The 16,680-nt window shown below is 52.3% G+C and overlaps 10 protein-coding genes across 10 annotated transcripts; 6 read left to right on the top strand and 4 right to left on the bottom strand.

The window, feature by feature from the left end:
- Nucleotides 1-791: 791 nt before the first annotated feature.
- Nucleotides 792-984, bottom strand: VDAG_07678 (uncharacterized protein; the record flags this gene model as incomplete). Its single annotated transcript, XM_009656583.1, has 2 exons — nt 792-888; nt 959-984. 2 exons carry the CDS (start codon nt 982-984, stop codon nt 792-794), a joined length of 123 nt encoding a protein of 40 aa, XP_009654878.1.
- A 325-nt stretch (nt 985-1,309) lies between these two features.
- Nucleotides 1,310-2,325, top strand: VDAG_07677 (uncharacterized protein). The gene is made up of 2 exons (XM_009656582.1): nt 1,310-1,695; nt 1,753-2,325. Exons 1-2 carry the CDS (start codon nt 1,398-1,400, stop codon nt 2,136-2,138), a joined length of 684 nt encoding a protein of 227 aa, XP_009654877.1. The 5' UTR covers nt 1,310-1,397; the 3' UTR covers nt 2,139-2,325.
- A 165-nt stretch (nt 2,326-2,490) lies between these two features.
- Nucleotides 2,491-2,817, bottom strand: VDAG_07676 (uncharacterized protein; the record flags this gene model as incomplete). The annotated part of the gene is made up of 1 exon (XM_009656581.1): nt 2,491-2,817. One exon carries the CDS (start codon nt 2,815-2,817, stop codon nt 2,491-2,493), a length of 327 nt encoding a protein of 108 aa, XP_009654876.1.
- Nucleotides 2,818-4,299: 1,482 nt separating this feature from the next.
- VDAG_07675 (uncharacterized protein) lies at nt 4,300-4,980 on the top strand (the record flags this gene model as incomplete). Its single annotated transcript, XM_009656580.1, has 1 exon — nt 4,300-4,980. The coding sequence occupies one exon, from the start codon at nt 4,300-4,302 to the stop codon at nt 4,978-4,980; it is 681 nt and encodes a 226-aa protein (XP_009654875.1).
- On the bottom strand, nt 4,941-6,978 carry VDAG_07674 (uncharacterized protein; the record flags this gene model as incomplete). Its single annotated transcript, XM_009656579.1, has 7 exons — nt 4,941-5,283; nt 5,342-5,478; nt 5,534-6,190; nt 6,242-6,582; nt 6,637-6,668; nt 6,730-6,804; nt 6,874-6,978. 7 exons carry the CDS (start codon nt 6,976-6,978, stop codon nt 5,047-5,049), a joined length of 1,584 nt encoding a protein of 527 aa, XP_009654874.1. The 3' UTR covers nt 4,941-5,046.
- A 2,002-nt stretch (nt 6,979-8,980) lies between these two features.
- On the top strand, nt 8,981-9,904 carry VDAG_07673 (gst19; the record flags this gene model as incomplete). The annotated part of the gene is made up of 1 exon (XM_009656578.1): nt 8,981-9,904. The coding sequence occupies one exon, from the start codon at nt 8,981-8,983 to the stop codon at nt 9,902-9,904; it is 924 nt and encodes a 307-aa protein (XP_009654873.1).
- Nucleotides 9,905-10,179: 275 nt separating this feature from the next.
- VDAG_07672 (galactoside O-acetyltransferase) lies at nt 10,180-11,143 on the top strand (the record flags this gene model as incomplete). Its single annotated transcript, XM_009656577.1, has 4 exons — nt 10,180-10,416; nt 10,464-10,700; nt 10,748-10,796; nt 10,844-11,143. The coding sequence occupies exons 1-4, from the start codon at nt 10,316-10,318 to the stop codon at nt 11,141-11,143; spliced, it is 687 nt and encodes a 228-aa protein (XP_009654872.1). The 5' UTR covers nt 10,180-10,315.
- A 197-nt stretch (nt 11,144-11,340) lies between these two features.
- VDAG_07671 (glutathione transferase omega-1) lies at nt 11,341-12,410 on the top strand. Its single transcript, XM_009656576.1, has one exon. It carries the CDS (start codon nt 11,394-11,396, stop codon nt 12,252-12,254), a length of 861 nt encoding a protein of 286 aa, XP_009654871.1. The 5' UTR covers nt 11,341-11,393; the 3' UTR covers nt 12,255-12,410.
- A 103-nt stretch (nt 12,411-12,513) lies between these two features.
- On the bottom strand, nt 12,514-13,819 carry VDAG_07670 (alpha-ketoglutarate-dependent sulfonate dioxygenase; the record flags this gene model as incomplete). The annotated part of the gene is made up of 3 exons (XM_009656575.1): nt 12,514-12,822; nt 12,903-13,693; nt 13,777-13,819. 3 exons carry the CDS (start codon nt 13,817-13,819, stop codon nt 12,514-12,516), a joined length of 1,143 nt encoding a protein of 380 aa, XP_009654870.1.
- Nucleotides 13,820-14,658: 839 nt separating this feature from the next.
- Nucleotides 14,659-16,672, top strand: VDAG_07669 (alternative sulfate transporter; the record flags this gene model as incomplete). The annotated part of the gene is made up of 11 exons (XM_009656574.1): nt 14,659-14,798; nt 14,851-14,880; nt 14,945-14,983; nt 15,045-15,215; nt 15,269-15,340; nt 15,390-15,533; nt 15,584-15,836; nt 15,895-16,082; nt 16,135-16,198; nt 16,257-16,344; nt 16,398-16,672. The coding sequence occupies 11 exons, from the start codon at nt 14,659-14,661 to the stop codon at nt 16,670-16,672; spliced, it is 1,464 nt and encodes a 487-aa protein (XP_009654869.1).
- Between the last annotated feature and the right edge of the window lie 8 nt (nt 16,673-16,680).

Genomic DNA, 16,680 nt, shown 5'->3' with positions numbered 1-16,680 from the left:
GCTACTTGGAGCTTGAAAACCTGCAGAAAAGAGCAAGACAGGCTTTGAATCTGAAACTTGAAACATTGACCCAATAGCATGTCGGTTGGGCAGTGAGCAATCAGACTCGCCGTGAGTGGGATGTGCTGGCTACTTTCCGGCGGCCGCCGGACAGGCCGGTCGATCAGACAGGCAGCCTGTCAAGCGCAATGGCCGGGCTTCAAAATAGTGTGCTTAATTTGCCAAGCAACGCAACAAGAAAACAGCAGCACTTTCGCTGCCATGCTAAGAATGCAAAACCCAGAGCTTCTTCCTGCTCATCACCGTAGTATTGACATGCTTTGAGAATATCGCCTGAGCCTTATGGTGCCACCAATGCGTATCGTCAACATGATACTCACCAATTGAGATTTCGCTGCCAAGGAAATGCCGGCACGCCTCTTCGTGGATTGAGGTCTTGGCGGGGGTCTTCGGTGCCCAGATTTCTTCCCCAGCCTCAATCGTCACTGTTGCCACTGAGAGCCGACAAAGTGAGCTCCCCAGGACCGGTCAAGCTCGTCGAGGATGTTGAAGAAATAAGCTACGAGGATCTCCACCTCCAGACACTGTAGCGGGTCTCAAAGGGCAGAGTGAACGAATTACCAGTGATGTCCAGGAGGCGAAGCTCCAACACAAGAACACTAACAGAGTGCGCTTGACTGCATGATTAGATGCCAAGCCAGGCTTTGCCAGCACCCGGGGACATTCCCTGTTTGTTCCGTCCTCTACCACTGGTGCTTTTCTTCTCCCGGCCCTTTCGAGCCTGACTCTTCTCACCTCACTTGGGAGACCAGGCCCCTCCCTGCGCAAACGGGCAGCGAGCCAGTCCGCTGGGGAGTAGCGTGAGTCGCGTGTGTGAGGCGGAGCTGTCTGTGTGGCTTGGCCCCAGGTTAATGTGACCTGATGCTTTGATTACTTGGTTCACCTTCTGAGTACGTACGATGGGGCCAAGGCATTGCCGGACATTGGTGCCATCCGCCCCCTTGTTGGTCTTGGACGCTTAGGGCCCGCTCACGACTCAGGGCTCCGACCTTGACGTCTACACTAGAGATGAGGGTGAGGTACTTGCTGAGACAAACCCCGTCAGTACCCGTTTGGCGTACAACCATGTCTCTGTAGGTCGCCAGCGCAGAGCTTCTTAGCTTGGGCGCATTACATCACAGGTGCTGGAGACGATCTCCAGCAAGAGGCCTTCTTTTTCCCCGGACCATGATCGAGTGGCATTGCTTGTTCCGTACATTTACATAAATACACTGGAATCCCATCGCAACTGTCCTGCTCATATCGCATCATCAAGCCATCAAATAATACAGTCCAGAAACTTCGACAGCCACTACAGCAATCCACCCACAACTCACCACCTCAACCTCACCGCCATCATGTACTTCAACCGCTTCGCCCTCGCCGCCGCCTCCATGGCCACCGTCGCGCTCGTCAACGCAGACCTCGAGCTCGACCGCGATGATTACCCTGCTCAGTGCCAGAACGTTTGCGATCCCGTCGCTCGTCTCGGTCAGCTGTGCAACTTTGACGACAATGACCGCCTTGATGACCGCATCGAGGACCAGCTTGAGGCCCAGTGCTTCTGCACCAACAACAGCTTCAACGTCGCCCAAGTAGCTGCTCAGTGCGCCGCCTGCATGCACAACGCCAACCGTGACACTGATGACAACGAGGGTGAGTCAATCCGAGCTGCAAAGTCAATCCACTTGAATGCCATACTAAGCCAAACAGACATCAACGACATCATGTTCACCTGTGGCTTCTCGTCCACCTCTTATGACGCCAACGCTATCTCTACTGCTACTGGCATCAGCGTCCAGGCCACTGCCCTGACCGCCAGCAGCCAGCTGACCACGAGCCTTACCGGTGCCACTCCCACCAACACCAACTCGCAGTCCACCCCTACCGGCTCCTCTAACAACAACAACAACGGCAACGGCAACAATGACGACAACTCGAACAACAATAACAACAACGGCAACTCCAACTCCGACTCTCAGTCTACCAACGAGCCCAGCGCCGCCAACGCCATCGCCCCCGGGTTCGGCACCTCCGCTCTCGGCATCTCGGCCTACGTCGCCGCCGCCGCCGTCGCCGGTGCCATGCTCCTCCAGTAATCAAGCCACGACGTCATGTTCCCATTTCGCTGTCTCGCTGGCGTATCACGTCCGACCAACATTGTCCCTGGGGCTGGCGCGATCACATTTATCCTGTCATCCCATTCTGTGCTTAGCGTTCTAATGATGCATGAATTCTCCTGAAGGGGCAGAAAGTGAAATACCATTGAATTGATCATATAATCATATGCCTGCATAAAGAGTAACCCTGCACCTGCTATGCTATGATGATATGTTGTCGCTCGACATACATGAAAAGAACACTGCTCAGAATCCAACCCAACTAACCAAGAAGACAAAAACGCCCAATTTCGTTCCAACAGTGTGTTGCTCGCACATATTGCACAATCACTCAAAGCATGCCCCTGGCGCTAAGTTCTTCGACCGCCTTCCACAGGAGAAACGCATTTCGCGAGTCGCTGCTCCAGCCCAGGTAAAGCAGTCTCTCGAGGACCTGATCGGAAATACTAGCAAGAAGCAAGGCAAATGCCCTCTGCTCCGCTGCCTGCAGGGCGAGAGCATCGAGGTGCTGAGCGGACGAGTCGTAGTAAGAGTCATTGCCCTGCAAGCGGTCGATGAGGCCTTGTGACGCGAGGACCTGGTGCATTCTCGCCTTCCAGACGCGGTAGTTCTGGGGGCCGCGGAGCTGGGGAAGAGGCTCGTACGCAATGGTGGCCATGTTGAATGATGTTGGGGTTGCTGATAGGCGGCCTCGAACAATCGTAGCTTGGGTAATAATTTGGCAGGCGGCGGAATTCTTGTTTATAAATGTTAGTCGAATGAATGACTATCAAGAAACTTTTGAGGGCGGCCTTCTCCTGACATTTAATACAGACACGAGCCCGTTGCCCAACGCCCCCATTTTCGTCCGCCGGAGGGCGCCGCGAAACGCTCACATTGTCGTCAGGAGATGTGAAGCGCTCGAAACGTCTGAGAGGCCCTGAAATTAGCACCCCGCGGCTCGCGGGCGGTGGTCCCAGGCCCACAGAGGGCGATCGGACGGTCTGTGGCAGCTGGTCCGCTCGCTGACTTCGGGCGCTGTCGGCGGACGGGTCGCATGCTGGATTGCACCGAGGGATCTGCAAATGTCAGACTTGGCGGGAAACTCTGAGAGCTCGACCTCTGGTGTGTGCCTTCTTTGGATGTCCGGGGTAGGTCCAGCCGGTGGAATTAAGGGTCTGAGGACTCTGGTCTATGGGTTAAGTTGCGGAAGCTTCCGCGTCGCGAGATGAGCAGCAAGGTGGAAGATATTTTGGTGCTGGCTAAATCAGGAATCACCATCGACAGTGTTGCATGGATGGACCCAAAGACCCCGGGCGGCTGCATCAAGTGCCATTCGTCTTTTTTAAGGACCAGATCAGTATGTATGAAGACCAAGCTGCAGTCATGCCAAATTTGCCACTGCAGCGTCCGTCACTGGGGCCAAGGCAATCTAGGTTTGGTGACTATGATACGACCAGTCCACAGCGAGGCCTCTTTACGGTCGACGAGACGATTGTGGAGTCTGAAAATGCCGGCCGAATTCCAAAGCTTACTGGTGAAGCTTGGAAACATAGAGTGTCCGAGTAGGTGGTGTTGGCGGGAAAGATCAGAGATCCGCCGTGAAGAGGACATGGCAAAAGGAGGATCGGCCACGGGGGCACACATGTCGCACGCAGCCGATTGAGGGCGGCCGTTCGTCGTGTGCACTTTCTCACCAGACCGACAGCAGAACTTCTTGCTTTGACATTTTCTTCCACCATGATGGGAACCAAATCCCGCGGACGGCAATCGCAGCTCTTGTGTCTGCGCCAGTCGAGCGCCGCCCTGGTTCTAGCAGTTGCATGCAACATGCACTCTCATAGTCGGATCATGCTGGGATCAAAACACCCACTAAAGAGGCCGTGCCATCGCCCCCAAGACCAAAACTGCTTCATATCTCAACACTGGTGATCAGACGAAACGCTACAACTCAGTTCGACCAGTGATAACGCTATCCTACGGCTTGTTTCAAAACGTATCTTGTCTCGAGATCATGTATACCACCCCTGAAGGAGATCTTAAAGCTCAACCAGCGATTCCGCAATAAAGGATTTGCAATGCCCCATCAGTTGAGTCGAGCCATCTTCAAAACAAAACACACCATCAAACCCTACCAGATTTTGTTAAAGCATTGATCGCCATGTTTTCCAAGAATGAAAGCCGACCATTCCTCAGCGATGATCCGTCAGCGGACGAAGCCAACGCGCGCTTTCATCAGCCTCACCAAACCCGCACCAAAAATATCTCACACTCCATTGTCTGCTTCGTTACATCCCTCTTCTGGGTCATGGTCATTCTTCTTACGCTCCCCGACTCAGACGCACACTACACCTCCATTGACGATAAGTCACCCATGGAGCAAGGCCACGTCCACCGCCACAACATCACGTCCAATGCCAGACTCATAACCTGCGGGAACTCGACGCAAGAGGCAAGGGAGGCAGGCTGCAAGTACGATATCCTGCTGAATAACTGGGTGCCCGAACAGTGCCTTGACCAAGAGTTCATTGACGAGTATCGCGATGACCAAAGCTGGGCCGGGTTCTCAGACAAGGAAATGACCAAGCCGATCTCCGTCGAGGACATGGGTGAGGTGGACTTTTACTATACTTCCCGGCGAGACCACGTAAACCACTGCGCCATGATGTGGAAGAAGCAGTTCTACGTACTATTTGACGAAAGCAAGGCGTTCGACACGGTGGTTGCGAGCCCAGGACACACTGACCACTGTGCCCAATTCCTGATGGATGCGCCGGAGGATGACTGGAAAGGACCCACGAGGACAGAGATGGGCTTTGCTGGATGTTGGATTCGGGAGTAGGCCACACCTAATTACTGATATGATGAAATACGAGTCTTTACCAGTTCTCGACTATAAAGTGATCGCTCAGAGCAGAAATGGCCTATTCCGCAACCATTGGTCCTGGAACTTCTTCAACTCGTCAAGCTGCGTCGACCTTCGTTCAACCTCGCCCGCTTCTTGATCACCGTCGGTTTCCTGGCCCAAGAACCAGAGAATATCCATAAACTCGGGGCAAGTGGTGTTTGCCTTCGGCATTTTACCATCTTGCATGTAACTCCGGGCATGTTCGTTCATGCAGATGCTTTGTGGAATAAACACATGCTGCCCATCATCAGTCTCATAGTCGACTATGGCTAGCAACGATATGCGCAAAACTCACACCGCGACCCTCCAAAATGACCAACTCTGAGCCAGGGAAGAGTGCTGAGTTCGCTTGAGCCGACCTTAGTGGCGTGATGTTATCTAGGCGTGCGTTGAGAAACAATATCGGGAAGCTCGTGTTTGCCCCGTACGGACCTTCACGTCATAAGTTAGGTCACGAAAAATAAAGATGTAACACCGAAAGTCTCACCCTCAAAGCGTCTGCGAGGCCGAGGCACTCCTATGCATGACAATTTGACGTCAACCTCAGCTGCACCTAGGCGGTGGCGGCCAACTGCTTCAGCCAGCAGGTTCTTGATATCATCTATGCCGCCAGGTAGCTCGGGCCAGTCACCGCATAAAGTGAACTCATCTGAAGCGTACTGAGGACCAATCCAATCGTCAGGATTATTCGAGTCACGGAATACCGTATCAGAGAGCGCTGCGCTGTCCACTCTGGCCCACCAGGAAGGCGGAATCGATACGACAGATCTTTCGGGTGTCGGATACCCACCGTCTTCAACTTTCTTCAAAAGCCTCGCCAGATCTCCAAAAGACATGTATGGAGCGTACAGCGCGCTGCGGATCTGCACCAGAAGGGCTGAGTAAGTCGGAGCCTCGGAGACGTACGTGTGCTGGATGTTTCCAGCATAAACCAAGGGGCCGGGAGTCCGCCCGTAAATTGGATTCTGTTTGGAGTACTCTAAGATGGACTCGAAGCGCTTCTTGACACCGTCTGCGGTGGGTTCATGGATGGCGCACTCTTCGGTATTCGCGCATTCTTCGAAAAACCAGTCAATCAGGGCATCTGAGTCAGCAAAGCCCCGGCCCCAGTTGCCTGCGGAATGCTCAACGATGTCTACATTCGCTGTTCAATGCAATCAGCAAACGTTACTTGGTATTGACATAGTCAACGTACCTTCCAGGATCATGCGTTCAATCTTATCGGGGTACATCGTCGCAAAGGTGGCTCCCAGGGCGCTGCCCCAGCTGGCACCGTAAAACCGTATAGTGTCCTCACCAAGGGCCGTCAGAATGCTGTTCATATCGCGGGCATGATTAGCTGTCGAGATGTGCGCCAGAATACCACTGTCGCCGAGGCGATCGGCACAGACGCTGTTTTGAATCTTCGCTCGATGCAGTAGCGTGGCGATGAAGCTATCATCGTTGTACTGGTCAGGCATTCCTGGCCATCTGGTTCCCAGACCGCTCGACGTTGACGTGTTGCCCAACACTGCGTCCTTGGAGTTGATCTCCATGCTGATTCATGTCAGCCAAGTGAAGCGGGCAACTTTGGCTGAAGCGATGATGAACTCACTGGCTCGAATATCCCAACTAATAAGATCCTATGTTTGTCAGCTGACTTTCAACTCAAGAGGCTCCAGGCGTGGCCGTGGGCAAACTTACATGGTTGGCCCCCAGCATTTCGGCAATGAAACTTCCGCCCTGTCGGACAAGGTCAACACCTGAGCCTCCAGGTCCCTATTATCTTGATTAGCATTATGCTTGGAATGCAGAACATGCTATGCCAACGGCTCTTCATTCACTCACACCTGGGTTCACAAAGAGGGGCCCCTTGTAGTTCTCTTTGTCTTGAGCTGGGAGACGAATGACAGCTAAGGTGACGTATGAGCTGTTGCATGCACCATAGTCCATTGGAACAAGTAGTCGTGCGCATTCCATAGGCTCGTCATAGCATGGATGCCATTCGAGAGCTTTGCTTGCGGTGAACTATGGGACATTAGTTAGACAGGACTTGGATCAATTCATCACTAAAACTCACCTTCACTCATTCGGGCTCATTGTGTGGCCGCAGAGACGGGTCGAAGAATTCATCAGGAACTTGTGCTAGGGCTGTGAAGATTCGACATAAGGAATGCAACAGAAACATAAGGCTCCTACGAGAGCGGAGGTCCGTAAGTGAACTCATGATGAACCAAGTATCTTCGATTGGATTGATACGCCTGATTGATAATAGACTCGATATTGCACGAGGCAGATGTCCAGGGGTTCTTATAGTTCGCTTCGCACCAGGCGGGCAAACGACCTGTGTGACGCGTGAAGAACTTGTGACATCGTGACATGGTTACTCCACGGAAACGGCTGCTGTGCAGTCAAACTCGAATGCTTGCAGTGCGGCTTAGCACTTCACTTGGCACTTTGAGGGCCTCAATCTCAATAACAATGGGAGAAAATCAGGCCGAAAACCAGGTCAACGAGCGACCGACCATTTCTTGCAGCAAGAAGTTCATGTCAGCGCCAAGGGGTAAAGTTGCTGATGCACGCCTTCCTGATGACTTGAGGCTTGGCAGGTACCAACTCGGGAATAGCTTGGGGAAATTATACGTGCTGCTTCAGCAAGCGTTGGATTGCGCGTTCATCTTGCGCGTCCACATAATCATCTACCTGAGCCTTCAATTGACTACGAGTTGATGTCGAATGTGCTGTGCATGGCGGTGGCGGAGCTGCAGATGCCCATCCTCCGACACGTGGGATGATCCTGCGGATAAATACGATCCATCAAAAGGTTCGTAAATCCGGAGAACCGGCCCTCTTCGTCCACGAATGCATTCGGCGAATCAGGACCATTATTTAGCGAGCGTGGCAGTCAAGAGACTACTTGACAAAAGAACGAGGCCACCTTCCGTGCCGACGAAACGATAGGCAAGCCCCGAGTGTCGACCTACACAGGAGAAGTTCCCATGCCGCCGCCAGACAATCTAGAATGATGTACGACATGCGACTCGACTGTTTGGATCATTCGACAGAGCACGGCTTGATATGGACAAATTTCCGAATTAAGGCCTAGAAATTGTTGGTTATTGCCAGTGAGACCCGTTGACATTGTATAAGCCTGAGATGTAACCTAGTTTAGCCAACGACGTTGATTCAATACGTGTCCTTTAGCTCAATTGGATGGATAGCTACTGTAAGGCATTCACGAGCGTGTGAGGGCTGCCCATAAGCACTATTGAGGCTGACTGCAACATTGGACTTGTAGTATCATAACGCGAAAGACATGGCTTTATGACAGCCGGCCTGAATGAGGCGTTGTCTTATAAGCGTGATTGAGTTCATCTGCAGAATGAATATGGTTCCTCGCGGCTTTCCATAGCATCAAGGTCACTGTCATGTAGTCGCCTTTCTGTCAAAGATTCTCGAATCTCGGTCTCGAGATAGGAACCCTATACTTATGTCGATATCTTATGGTCCACTGATCTGAGGGAAAGCATCTGCAGCGGGTGATGGAGGTTGATTTGAAATGCAGCTTACCAACCTACTCTCCCAGTGATTGATGTCATCACATGTAGCCACATCTTCATTAGTGTGACCGAGCTTGGCCTTTTCGTGTTGTTGATATGATATCTTCCGTGGAAAGATGGAGATCGGCGATTGAAATGGACCTACGATCGCCGAGATGATCCGACCTAGCGCCCAATCAAGAGTCAAAAGCCGGGCAACTGATGTTTTGATCGCCCGGATGCTCCGGAGAGACAAAGTCTCAACTAGCATCTAGCGGGGAGCTACTTTGCTTGCAATCCCAATCATTTAAATCAAAACAATTGAGACAAGCAAAGTCATTCAAAGGAAATACGAGTCGACAAACTATCTCAGATTCCCTCCTTCGACTTTGCCGCCTCGTCAGATATCTTTTACCATGACTCTCATTGTTCACCACCTCCATGTTTCCATGTCCGAGAGGATTCCATGGCTTTGCGAAGAGCTCGGAGTGCCCTACGAGCTGAAGGGTTACGACCGCGACAGACTCATGGCTCCTGCTGAGTTTAAAGCACTGCATCCTGCGGGCACAGCTCCTGTCATCCAGGACGGCGACCTGACCCTCGCAGAGAGCGGTGCGTGTGTTGAGTACATCAGCCATAAACACGCTCAAGGAAAGCTCTTCGTGCCTTCGTCCCGTCCGGAATACGCCACCTTTCTCTTCTGGTGGCATTGGTCCAACGCTACGCTGCAGTCCGCCCTTGGAGGAGCAATGGCAGCCTATGCAAATGGATTACGCGAGGGTGACCCTCGCGGGGCATTTGCTTTCTGCCGCTCTAAAAAGGCGCTTTCGTCTATGAACGACAGGCTGGGCCAGAGCAAGTGGCTTGCCGGAGAAGCGTTCACGGTGGCCGACTTGATGTGTGTTTTCCAGGTCTCCACATTCCGCTACTTTTACCCCATTGACCTGGGAGAGTACGAACACATAGTGGGTTTCTTGAAGCGAGTTGGAGAGCGTGAAGCGTATCAAAGGGCCATGGCGAAGTCGGATCCGGGTATGGGGGTTGGTTTTGGGATCAGCTCCGCCTTCGAAGCCTTTGATGTGAGAGCCGAGGTCGCAGCGGCAGAACTTGATTGCACGCGGTGTAGAGGCTACCTTGAATTACGTATGCACTGGTTCAACGACGCCATTGTGCCAAGCGCCATCGATTTTATGTCGCCATCTCAGGCTCATATGAATCAACTTGTCCCATGCGATCATCGACCGCGTTTTGCACAAGTCCGGATCCCCGTGATGCGGGCGTGTCGGCGCCGACCTCCCGGCCTCGGTCCCGGCCTGCGCACAGGCCTACGTCTCTTGTGAAGGCCGTCTCCCCACGGGCATGGTGTTTTCAGTTGCAGCATCATGTTTAATCAATATGAAGGGCTTTGGCAGACAAGTGCACCGCTCTTCGGGGAAATGTTCGCACCTTTGTCTCCTTGGCGGCGCAGGTGCTTGCTTGTTCACTGCCTCTCGGAGATCCAATTGAGGCAGCTCCGATATATAGCCTTTTTGTCATAAAACTCCGAATTTACTCCGCACGATTTGTGGCGTTCTGCCTGCCTGGCGCTAGTCAAGGAACGCCTCATCGCCCCCTCAGCGAAGATTCGCTTTGCCAATGTTCCTCACAAACTTCGAGATTCTTCTCATTGATTTTACCGAAATCTGTCAAAAGGTCCTGTTTCTCGTTTCCATCACCAGAAATCACTCGTCAGCTTCATCGAAATCCCAAACATGGCTGCGACACAGAAGGATGCCGCCGCCATCGAGTGCGCCAAGCAGATGGATCACATCCCTTGGTGTGACGATTACGAGAAGATGATCTCAGGAATGCTGTAGGTGTCCTTCGAAGCGTATTTTCTGCCCGAATTAATTCTTCTAGCTACAACTCGCTGGCGCCGGAGCTCATCACCGGTCGCTTTCGTGCTCGGCGATTCATGCACAAGTACAACAACCACTTTCCCGAGGATGCTACGCCCGACACTCTCGTAAAAGAGCGGGAAGACATCATACGTCAAATGTTCGGCAAAGTTGGCAAGGAGCCTTACATGGAACCGCCCCTCAACGTGGACTATGGCTGCAACATCACCATTGGAGACAACTTCTACAGCAACTTCAAGTGAGTGCGAAATCTATACAGCCCATATTGAAGCTCACACCTTTTAGCCTCGTGATTCTTGATTGTGGTATTGTCAAGATTGGAGACCGTGTGCTGGTAAATCTTTTTGCTCAAGATGTGATACTATTAACTAACTCGCACAGTTTGGCCCTTCTGTTTCCATCTTTGCGGCGACCCATGAAGTCGAGGTGCAGTCTCGCCGAGACTTCATCGAGTACGCCGGTTCAGTGACCATTGGTGACGACTGCTGGATTGGAGGAAACGTGACCATTATGCCCAACGTCAAGATCGGCAAAGGCTGCACAATTGGAGCAGGAAGCATCGTCACGAAGGACATTCCCGACTTCTCCGTCGCCATCGGAACCCCGGCTAGGGTTGTGAAGAAGGTCCAGCCCGTTGAGGATCTTCCATCCGAAACACCAGATGCTGAGAAGACTGCGTGATGGAAGGACGCAGCTTCTTGCCGTTTTTGTTCCGCTGGCTGTCCGACTTTCGATACACGGCCATGTGACCGGGCCGGGCCGAGCATCCAGGTCCGGCCCCGCAATCATCATCACGTCATTGGTGGCACCGTCATTGACCTACCTTATTCTTCCCATCATGCCGAATCAAGATCTCACCTTTTCGTGCAAATTCTCCTGCAAACCAAAGAGTCCCTCATACTCTTCGAGTAGACCTTGAACGCGATTGACCATGAGCAACGTTGACCTCTCCATTCCAACCCATACTACCGGCGCCGCTGCGGATTTCGCCGCGAAGCACGCAAGCAACCATGACCTGGCCTTCTACGGCGGCTGGTTTTGCCCCTTTGTCCAGCGCTCTTGGATGGTTCTGCACGAGAAGCGGATTGAGCATCACTACAAGGAGGTGAATCCCTACAACAAGGACCCCGATGGTCCCAACAAAGAGTTTCTCAGTTTGAATCCGCGCGGCCTGATCCCCACCATGGCTGTTCCAGCACGAGACGAGGACGGGAAGGTCCGTCCCTTGTACGACAGCACCATCGTCTCCGAGTACCTCGACGAGGAGTATGCAGACGAGTCAAAGCATGGCCCTCGACTCTTCCCTAAGGATCCATACGAACGCGCAAGGTGCAGGCTCTGGATCGACCACATCAACAACAAGATTGTCCCAGGCTTTTACAAGTTTATCCAGCACACGCCCGAAAAGACCTACCCAATCGACGACGCGCGATCTGAGTTTCTGAACCATATCGAGACCCTAGTTCGTGAGATGCAATCTAGCGGGCCGTGGTTCCTTGGCGAGCGCTTCTCCATGGTTGATGTGATGCTTGCGCCGTGGGCTATGCGACTGTTTTTGATCGACCACTACAAGCCTGGCGGCGTGGGCATTCCTCCGATGACGAAGGAAAGCGGCGAGTCCGGGACCTGGTCCCGGTGGAAGACGTGGTTCGATGCTATCAGCGAGCGACAGAGCGTGAAAGACACACTGAGTGCTCGGGAGGCCTATGTTGCGTCCTACAAGCGGTACGCAGAAGACACTACCAATTCCTTGGTGGCGCAGGCTACTAGGAGTGGGGGACGGATGCCATGAGTGCCTACAACTGAGTTTTGAGATGATCGGAGCGGAGACCAAGCCCGCTGAGCGAGACAGCGTGTCAAAATCGATGATGAATCGAACGCCTTGTCAATGGAAATGATGTTATTGGTTGTCATATAAATTGTACGTTTGAATAAAAGTAATTAGAGTTGCTTCGAGAGAAATTGATTGCAATATTGAAGAAAAAAAACGTTCCCGTTACCAGAAGCTCCTGTGCCATGTGTACTTTGAACGACTGGGTGGCTGTCATGCTTCAAGCAGGGGTACTCGCTTCGGGCTTTGAGTTCTTGTTGCTTTCGCCAACAGGTGCCTTACTACCTAAGCCACCTCCAGAAGCAGTCTTTCCATCTTGTATAGCAGCCTTGAGCCGTGCTGCCCTCTGGTTGCGGCTTTCGCTAGCCGGGTCAAGGTAGGCTGAGAGAGTCAATTTGCTGCCCAAAAGTATCACGGGCTGCAACTTACGTTTCTCGCCAAAAACGGTTGTCCTAATGCCCCTTCGAGGGGCTTCATATGTCCCCGGTATCACCCGATGGATTGTGGCCCTGTGAATGTCAGTCAAGGGCTAAGAGCACACTGGGTAGCATGAATGGGCAACCTATTATCCCACATAGCAACACTCCCAACATCCCACTTCCAACGCACTGCATGATCGTCCGCAGAGTGGATGTGGTAGGCAAAGAAATCCAATAACTTATCCGATTCGACCTTTTTCAACTCGGCGAATCCTGTCACGAAGCCTGGATTTACGTTCAAAGCTTTCAGTCCAGTGACAGGATGAGTGCGGACAGCAGGATGATGACTATCGATCGGTGGCCGATTGGGTCCCACTCCCCAGAGATCAAGAATGCTGTCATATTGCAGTCGCGACGTATGCACAGCATGTAATCCATTGATGAATTTCTTGTAGGCGTCACTCAGGGCGTCATAAAGGCCGTACTGTGACACCCATGTCGTGTCCCCGCCAACTGCAGGGTGTTCTTCCATCCGCAGTAGCGAGTACGACGGTGGGTTGATCTCGAACGATGTGTCGGCGTGAAAGTCTGCCCCAGGCCAGGGTGTGTAGTTGAGAATTTCACGATGATCTTCCCTACTGCCCTTAATCACAACATGTTTAACATCCTTCTGAGCTGGATGCTTATCAAGAACGCCGTAGTGCTCAAATAGCTTTACTTGGCCATCAGTCGTGAGGTCTTGGTTGCGGAAGAAGACAACACCTCGCTCCGTGACCAGAGCAGCAAGCTCATCTAGCTGTTCGGGGCTGAGCTGAGAAAGTTGAACACCTTCGAGGAGGGTTCCGATCGACTCGGTGAGATCAACTTGTTTGGCTACAGAAAGCAGGGCTTTCTTGGAAGGATCAGCGAAGTGAGCTCGGTCCTTTTCAGGCTTAATCTCTTCTCGCAAACTATCAGGCGGCACATGGTCTCTGATCTTTTCTATAACATTTCAGAAGTGAATATCACAAATGGTCAGTGAGAATACTTGCTGTTGAAAGACGGATGGAGAGTTATGGGAAAACCCGAGTCGGGAGATATGTGCTTGCGGGCCTCGAGATGGGCCATATTGTACTTGCGCCTCTACCGTATTGTTTGGGATAATACTCCAGGACTCGCTCGCTTGCTGGTTTGACCTAGAGAATGAGCTGAATAGCTGCAAGGACTTAGGCACTAATATTGACTTCCGTAGTTCACGCTTGACAGGAAGCGAGATCGGCGCTCGAGCACGCGATGTGAAGTCGTGATCAGCTGCCCGTGTCATTTCGTCATTTGCTGTCTGAATGGTGATGCATCAGATCAAGAGGCAACTTCGCTCCTCGCGGGTCTCGGCATCTGTGCTGCTTTGAGCAATCCTGCATTCAATGTCGCATCGTCAACCGCGGGGCGCAGGTGCATGGCATGCGCATTGCTCGTTCAACCGGAGTATTCTCCCCGGCGTCCGGGAACAAGCCTCTTCCATTGTCCAATGACACTGACCATATTACCATGGCGAATCTTCGATGGCGCGTATAGGTGTCTTTTGCATGTGCGAGACTGCGATACTGATTCGCTCATGTTGCGTTGCTGAGCGGCAGAATCATGGGTCTGGCCATGTGTTGATGGCGTGCGATGGCATCAAGCCCGCTAAACCACGCAAAGGCTGCGACAGCGGAGAGACACCGTAGATAAACAGCACATCCCACAGGGAAGGTGGGCAGCCACGAGCCTTTGCAGGCTAGCCACATGGGTTTGCTCGAAATCCGGCGCAATGGTGCAAGGAATTTCGTTCGATATCCCATCGGAAGTAGTGCGAAGTGAATCTAGCCTCCGCAAACCACATGCTTAAATTCAGGGCACCCAGACACAGAGACAAGGTATCGAACGTTGTTTTCTCTCTACAGGCTGAAATCCTTGATTCCATCGTCATGTCTGACAACAACTACGAAGATAAGGAAGCCAAGCTCGTGAGTGTTCACGCTGTCGCCGACGGCAGCGTCGAATCCAGCGATGGCGAGACCAGTACACTTGAGTGGTCATCCGAAGAAGAAAAGCGTCTTGTGCGGAAGTGAGGCTCTGCAATAGCTATGAGGCTCGAAATACCAGGCTAACAAAGACAGGGTTGACTTTATTGTTATGCCATTGTTAATGTTAGTGGAACATTTTGATCTGACAACCGTAGGCGACGTTGCAGCAAACTAATGTCCGAGTCAGGCTTGGGTTTTTTGTACTTCAACTCGATCGAGGCAACATGTAAGTCATCCCTAGAGTCTAGACTGCACACCCTGTCGAGTAAGCTCACTGACGTGCACAGCGGCAACGCTTTAACCGACTTTTTCTTCCGAGATGTCGGTATTACTCAGAATCAATTCAATATTGGCCAGCAGTTGCTCTCACTTGGCATTGTTTTACTCGAGATTCCATCCAACATAATTCTCTACCGCGTTGGCCCCAGTCTCTGGATCGGAACCCAAATCATTGCCTGGTGCGTATTGCACCTCAAATCACAACCAAGTCAATCTTACTAAAGTGGTAAAGGGGATTCGTCGCTACATTTCAAGCATTTCAAAAGGGAGTGGGGGCCTTCATGGCTACCCGCCTCCTGCTCGGGTATGTTTGAGTCCTTGAATTGCGTGAGCTTGCAAGCTGATGGATTCAGAATGTGCGAGGCGGGCTTTATCCCGGCAGGTTTGTACACCATCACACGCTGGTATACGCAAGTGGAAACGAGCAAGCGCTTCTCCTGGTACTTCATCGGCAACATGCTAGCGGCAGCTACATCAGGTCTGATTGCCTACGGCATGTAGGTTTTCCACTGCGCCGTTATTCTTGAAGCGTACTGACTCGTTCAAGTCTTCATATGAGAGGCATCAACGGTCTTGCTGGCTGGCAATGGCTCTTCATCATTGAAGGCATTTTGACACTAGCCGTGGGAATCACTTTCATTTCCCTCTTCCCACAGTCAACCAACCACCCTGTGTCGCTGTTCGGCTACCGGTACTTCACGGAGCGAGAAGCGCAGATTCTCACCGCTCGTGTTATCCGGGATGATCCTTCCAAGCGCCATGCAAAGCAACACGTCAGCAGGAGCGAGCTCAAGGACGCAGTGAGTTTGCAAAAGCCCTACGCAGCCTCATTCCGTGCACATGCGCTGACAGAAATAGCTCACAAACTGGAGACTGATCCCCCACGTCATCACCACCATCTGCGGTCTTGCGCCGGCGGCTGTCATGATGTCGTATGGACCCTCGCTTGTTGTAAGCTTCGGCTTCGGCAGGCTCCGGTCAAACGCAATGATGTCGATAGGCACTTGGTGTGCTCTTGTGACAAACTTGGCCTGGGGCTACGCAGGGTAAGACCATTCATTGTTCAGAGTGTGCGTCCACAGGGCTGACAGGATGCAGAGATTATTGGGGCCGCCGTGGGCCGTTGGTCTTCCTCGGTGTTACACTTTTCGCTGCTGTGGCGGTATGTTGCTTGACCCTTTGTTGACTGAGATTGTGAAGGAAATTGCTGATTCTTGAAGATCGGTAACCGAGCTCTGATCTATTCCGATGATGCCAATGCCAAATTCGCGTTGCTGATGTTAGTCGGGGCCTTTGCGGCGCCATGGCGTAAGTCTCATGTCGCAGACTTGTGGAACAAAGGCTAATGCTTTCTCGCGTAGACCCCCTCAACGGGTCTTGGATGTCACTTAATGCTAAGTCGGCTGGCGAGAGATCCATCACCTTTGCCATTCTAATCATGTCGGCCAATAGCAGCGGTATTGTTGGCGGACAGCTGTTCCAGCAGGAGGATGCTCCTCTTTACAGAACCGGCTGGTCGGTCATCATCGCACTTGTCTCGTTAGCTGTCGTCTCCTCGGCTGTTTCCAACATTCAGTACTGGGTGTTGAACAGACGGAATGCTAAGAACGGAATCGACTATCGTTACAAGCTGTGAGGCAGGTC

This window comes from Verticillium dahliae, genomic scaffold (genome assembly GCF_000150675.1).
Source record: "Verticillium dahliae VdLs.17 supercont1.17 genomic scaffold, whole genome shotgun sequence".
Taxonomy (NCBI): domain Eukaryota; kingdom Fungi; phylum Ascomycota; class Sordariomycetes; order Glomerellales; family Plectosphaerellaceae; genus Verticillium; species Verticillium dahliae.
The sequence above is the reverse complement of the archived record's forward strand: the minus strand, read 5'-3'. Positions and strand labels throughout refer to the sequence as shown.